General features: G+C 33.8%; 1 protein-coding gene across 2 annotated transcripts; it reads right to left on the bottom strand.

Annotated features, from left to right (window-relative positions):
• Nucleotides 1-1,503: 1,503 nt before the first annotated feature.
• LOC126773694 (uncharacterized) lies at nt 1,504-5,823 on the bottom strand. Of its 2 annotated transcripts, none has more exons than XM_050494773.1 (7): nt 5,604-5,823; nt 4,794-4,938; nt 4,254-4,358; nt 3,829-3,936; nt 3,481-3,629; nt 2,831-3,008; nt 1,504-2,472 (listed from the first exon to the last, which is right to left on the bottom strand). In XM_050494773.1, exons 1-7 carry the CDS (start codon nt 5,688-5,690, stop codon nt 2,294-2,296), a joined length of 951 nt encoding a protein of 316 aa, XP_050350730.1. In that variant the 5' UTR covers nt 5,691-5,823; the 3' UTR covers nt 1,504-2,293. The 2 variants fall into 2 exon arrangements, with proteins under 2 accessions (XP_050350730.1, XP_050350731.1); XM_050494774.1 differs by having other exon boundaries at nt 4,794-4,935; nt 5,604-5,821.
• Between the last annotated feature and the right edge of the window lie 341 nt (nt 5,824-6,164).

Below are 6,164 nucleotides of genomic sequence, written 5' to 3'. Positions count from 1 at the left end.
TGTATTTGAAATTACCTCTCAAACCAAGTGTACAACAAAAATAAAAATTTAGGGGTTCTTAATCGATATTAAGGGGAATTTGAAGTTGGTCCTAGGGGGAATTTTCTGTAGGACTTGGCATCACTGTTAGGCGGGCATAGCGACTAATGGGCGTAGTTTTCAAATGTTTTTTTTTTTTTAATTTTTTTTTTCAAATCAAAAATTTTCCTATCCACGCGATATGGCCACACTACGGGTCTAGTCAACAAGCGAGCTAATGCGCGGTTGGCGGTGGTATAAAACTAGGTCGGTCTTGTCGCCCGGCGTTTGCGCTTTTGCTAACCTTTTCTTTATGTAAAATGAAGTAAGGTGTTTATAAGTGCGACTCAATCTAAACCAGCTAAAAGCAAAGCAATCATCCACACCACACTAATCGCACATAACAAGAAAATTATTGAGCGAAATAAAAGAACAATATGAACCTAGAAGTGTATGTAAGTTTTATATATACTTGCTATCCGATCGGATATCTAATAGGACAAGATCGGACTATCATAAAAATGTCAACCCTCGTGCATGGTTTACACCACTTGAAATATGTCTAATCGCTATAGCAGCTTGTCACTGTTGCCACCGCGCGCCCTCGCACTCGCGCCCGCCATAGGCCCTAGTCACCGCGCATTCAGTGTGGATGAAATATACTTTCATCATTTATTTATTCTTCGATAAATTGTTCGTACAGTAAGAACATTAATCAATAATGTTGTCACCAAACATTATGAATAACTTGACTACAGTAGCAAGCGCCGAGGCACGCGCCTCTGAAGTGCGCCTGTTTTATGGAGCACGCAATTTCAGCACTACCATAGCCCTTTTTTTCAAATCAAAATGTAACTAAATAGTATAATAATTAATTTACATTTTTGTTAAATAAACATTCTTTTTTTAATTGATCAAATTGTTTTTTTTCAATATTTCGCTTCAATCGTTTTAGCACAACTTCGGAGCGGCGTGGTACTGCTTTATCACTAGAAAATAAAAATCACGATCGATTTTTACTTAATGTCGTAAAGAGATGCTTTTACTGCATATAAGAATTACACGAAAGTTTTGAGTATACATATCAAACACTAACATTTATATTATTCAACATCCACATTAGATCGCTGTTCCTTAGTATTACCAAACTATATGTTGTAAGCCTTATAATACATTGTTTACATCGCAAGGTAATCTCGAATTAATTCGATTAATTTATCGTTATTTATATTGCCGATGTACGTGACGCATTCATACAAGCCGTGCAGACATCGCTAGACACCTCAAACACGCCGGCAGATATTCACAGCGAGAATGTTTTGTCGTTATGTGCCAATACGCTAACGCATACGTTTGCTAGATGTTGGTAATTTAATGAATCTACCATATGCTACGTTCAATGTATGTAGACATGAATAGAGAAGAGCAGAATAAGTTTAATCGTTCTTATAGGCATTACCAATATAGATAAATAAAACAAAGAAATCGATACACTAAATTTTATTTTAAAAACCCAAAAATATATTATTATTAACCCACACCGAAAAGACAAAGACGTGAAAGAACATTTTTCATTGGTAAAACTATGTCGATAAAAAATTGTATTAGGTACTTTGGTCAATTTGCCAAATCTAAAACAGTAAGATGGTAAATAAGCATTTTTTCATGAATTAATAGATTTATAATTTATTCATCAACATTAACAATAAATTCATTGAAAATTTAGGATTGCAATGATTGAATTTTAATTGTTTATAATGAAATGATGTTATATATTAAATAATTAAAACAAAAGAATGAAGATAAGCAATCTATAACCCAATGAAAAATTAACAAAACTGTCGACTGTCGAGTCATCTACCTGTTGATTTTATTGACTATTACAAACAAAGTATGGCCAGCATACTATTATTAGAATCAGTAGTGATCAACGCTAAGCTTCACCTGTTCACTATTCTACTTGAAAAACGTAGTAAAATGAACATTAATTTGCTCAAATTGGAAGACGACTCAGACGTTCAACATACGAAAGATTATAATATAAGACTGGAGTATCCCAAAATAACACATTTAAAACATTTTATTGAAATACACCAACTACTATGTAGCATTGAGTAAACTTAAACATTTCAGATTACTTTCTAATCATAGATTTTCAAATTAATGAATATCTATTGTTCTCAAAAATATACTTATATAGATGCGTCTTATTAATATAAGGATAAACGAGACTAAGTGAAAATATCTTGTATAGCGTTAAATTGCCTTAATAAATTTAGTTCATGCCGAAGCTTGACCATAATGAGGAATGATTGAGCGAAGTAGCGGGCGATGGCGAGGGTGCGGGTGTTGCGGGCGCGCCGCAGCCAGACACGCGCGTGCCCGCACCAATCACGAGTGAACCTGACGACGCCATACGACGGCGCGAGAGCAGGCTGCCTGATCGCTCGAGACCTGTTAATATTTAAAAAAAAACTTACAAAGCTAAGTAGAAGCTATACCTATAGTAAACGAATATTCTTAGTAGGAATATTCAGAAGTAAATTTAATAAACTCATTATAATATCTGATTCTCAAATTGACATAATAGGCTTAGACTTTTAGAGCGTATATTTACACTCCACTGCAAGTATGGGGATGCATATGTGGAAGAATTACTGCGTACCGTGAAGATATTCTTTAGAAGTGGACCGAAAGGCAAAATTCACAGCCAACTGCTACAAATTAAGAGAATATTGTCTATTAGTCAGTAGGCACCAGCCACTGAACCGTACGGGCTTTATATTGTAAAGAATAATTTTTTTGAGCGCACCTGACTCCGAGTTCTCCGGACAGTACTTAATGGTGTGGGCGCGGTCGCCCGTGGCGCCGCAGCGCGGACAGCGGAATGCACGCAGCACCGGGCACAGCACGCGCCCGCGCCAGTCCTTCAGCGCGTGCGACGAGTAGCTCTCTTCATTCTCACCGTTGTTTTTGCAGAAGGCGCACTCCTACATAATAAAAAAATATAATATTTATAACTTCCATTGCTCAGAATGCGAGTCGTACAAAATGTAAAAGAACCAATATCAAAAAACATATTTCGAGAATATGATTAGATTACAGTAGAGTCGATGGATCCTGTATTCACGGATGTGAAAATGATATGCAGAATATAATAACAATAATATCCTGGGACATTATTCACACGTTGCCATCTGATCCCAAACTAAACTGAGCTTGTACGATGGAAATCAGACAGACTGATATACTACATATACTACTTTTATTTTGTAAATACATACTTATATAAATAATTATACCCAGACTCAGGACAAACAGACATGTTCATGTACACAAATGTCTGTCCTGGGTGGGAATCGAACCCACAACTTTCGGTGTGAAAGGCAAGTATCTACCAACCACGCCAACGGCCCGTCTACATACAAACAATAGTTTAAAAAGTAGCTATGACAAACGTACATTTGGAAGAGCTCTCCGCATCCTTTTATCGCTGCGCACTTTGGCCACCTCCTGCAAGAACTCGTAAAGTAGACTTGGGCGGATCGAACGCAGCACAGACAATTGCTCGCGCGTTAACATAGATACGTAGTTGTTAGCTGAAGACAAACCTGTAAAAAAATCAGAGGATAATTGGACAGAATTGTCTAAAACATGGACAATGTTTATATGTTATGTGGAATAGTTGGCCGAATTTTTTCTTAGTGAAACAAAAGAATGTAATTTGTGCGAATTAAAGACAAACCTTGACAAATTAAAATATTATTTATAATATAATTAATACAAATATTACTATTAAACGAAAATTACTTTTAATCAAGAAGTCGAAAGTATCGACCATTTCACCGTTTCTTGCCGTCGGACCAGATCCTTCTGACCACATATTGGGATGAGACACTACCGGATCAGTCCTACCTCCTGCCAACAGAAAATAAAACTCCTGAAAATGATTCATAGCCACGACGGACATAAATTTTGTTGAAGGCAATATATCTCTGCTCAGAAAGTATTTTATAAAATAGAAAATCAAATAACTGAAAAATGGTTGGAGCTGCGCCAATATCTCTTTGTGAAAACAATCACGGCTTATGTTATATGTACACATTTTTTTCCCTTTTGAATTCATATTTATGGTTTTATTAAGGTTCTACATTTACAATAAGCTGGAGTAAACATTTCAATAATTTATCTTACTTTACTTATTGTTGAGTAAGCATTAAAATACCTAAACTTACCAATATAATAATTTTGAGGATTATGATCGACATCATCAAACAATAAATCTGAGCCGTTCAATCGAAGATTCATCAGTACATCGTCTATTTCAGCGGCTGACGGCGCTAGAAATATAAAAAATATATAATATAATAGTAATAATAGTTCTGCCTGTTGCTAGATTAATCACTATGTTGTCCATTAAATATTTAGAAGTTTGTGCTTTAAATCGCGGAAGCCAGCAGCAAAATTATTTTTTCTAAATTTCAGGGATCATAAGACAGTTCCTGCACAGGATCTGTGCTTAAGTACAAGTGTAAATTACAATTATTATTTTTACATATTCTGCATTTATTTTTAAATACTATTTATTACACATTCTGAAATATTTTTGTGAATAGATCGCGACTTCCATTTCAAGTGACCAGCAATTAAAGACTATTAAAATAAAAAAAAATCGTTTAACATTGACAATAATTGAACATATTAAAGTAGGTATGGTTATAAGTTATCCTGATTTCCGCCTAAGCCTCAGGTGAAAATTAAAATTGAAAGCTTACCCGTGTCAGCCGCTCTGGGCTCCTGCTGAGTCATCATTGATAACAGTTCGTTGCCTACGCGGCTTTGAAAAGGTGCAGCCAGCGGAGAAAATCCGCTATCTTGACAAATGCTGCTCCTGTTGTCCGATGGTGCGAAGCTCTCCTGCTTTTCATTTTTTTTTAAATTTCAAATTACGGAATATTATAATTAGATATTCATGTCTTGTGATAGAATAACAATGTGCCTCGTTGACGCAGACGGGTCATACCATCGGCGATATAAATATTTGTTATATTTGGTAGTAAAAATTTATATGTAAAACGATTATAGATATATAAAGAACGACGAAGTTTATAATTCAAAAGCTTCTACGGCCCGCAACTTCGTACGTGAATTTATAACATAATTGACGTGTTCTAATACAATAAAAAGAAATATATTTAAATATCCTTCATATATATAACCGTATATACTCAGATAGCATATATGCATCAAGAAGTAAAAGTAACAGACTCCTTGCAAAAAGTGCCCAGATAAAAATGTCGATGAGCAATATTGAAAAAAATTTTTTTTTCAATGTTCCTTATTATATAATAAATGTAGGTATAACTCTATGGATAATAAATAATACTCTAATTACGAGAAATAAAAATAATTAAGATATACATGTAATGCAACAAACCACATTATAATTTGAATCTTTTTCATTTATAAAAATCATAGGAATCATAGGACATAAATAAATTAACGATATTCATTCAACCTGAAGGTATCCAGTAATAAGCTAGCACAATTTTTTTATCAATTCAAAGTAAATGGAAAATGCTTACCGTTGTTGTGGTCGCTTGATTATCACTAGCAGTTGTGAATATAGGTTTACCTTCATCCATATTATAATTAAATTGCAAAGAATCCATAACACAATAAAATCGAATTACAAATTGTAGTTATTATTTAATAAATAATGTTCTTTCAACGTGCAATGTCTACCGCTTCTCGAATTCAAAAGAACAATCTAGGGCACGATGCACAATATATATACAAAACTTGCAACAGTATATAAATATATCTATACACTAAATAATGATGCGGCATCAAGGACTTTGAATGCTTATAATATCAAACTACCCTCAAAGTTAAAAATATTAACTGAATGCGCATTACCAAACCCTCTTTCTTAAACTATATGAGTATTAATGTTTAAATTATTATATAAAGGATAACTTACTAATATAAATATATTTAACTAAATAATATACGTAATCAGATCAGTCAAATTTTTGTAGAGTTATTCAATTAAAAAATATGTCTGAGAATTAAGAATACAAAAAAAGAATTTTTATATGATGCAACATAACACTTACATTTTCTTGGAAGTAAAATTTCCGTTA

The sequence above is a fragment of the Nymphalis io genome, chromosome 15 (assembly GCF_905147045.1).
Source record: "Nymphalis io chromosome 15, ilAglIoxx1.1, whole genome shotgun sequence".
Classification (NCBI taxonomy): domain Eukaryota; kingdom Metazoa; phylum Arthropoda; class Insecta; order Lepidoptera; family Nymphalidae; genus Nymphalis; species Nymphalis io.
This window is presented reverse-complemented; position numbering and strand designations above follow the sequence as displayed.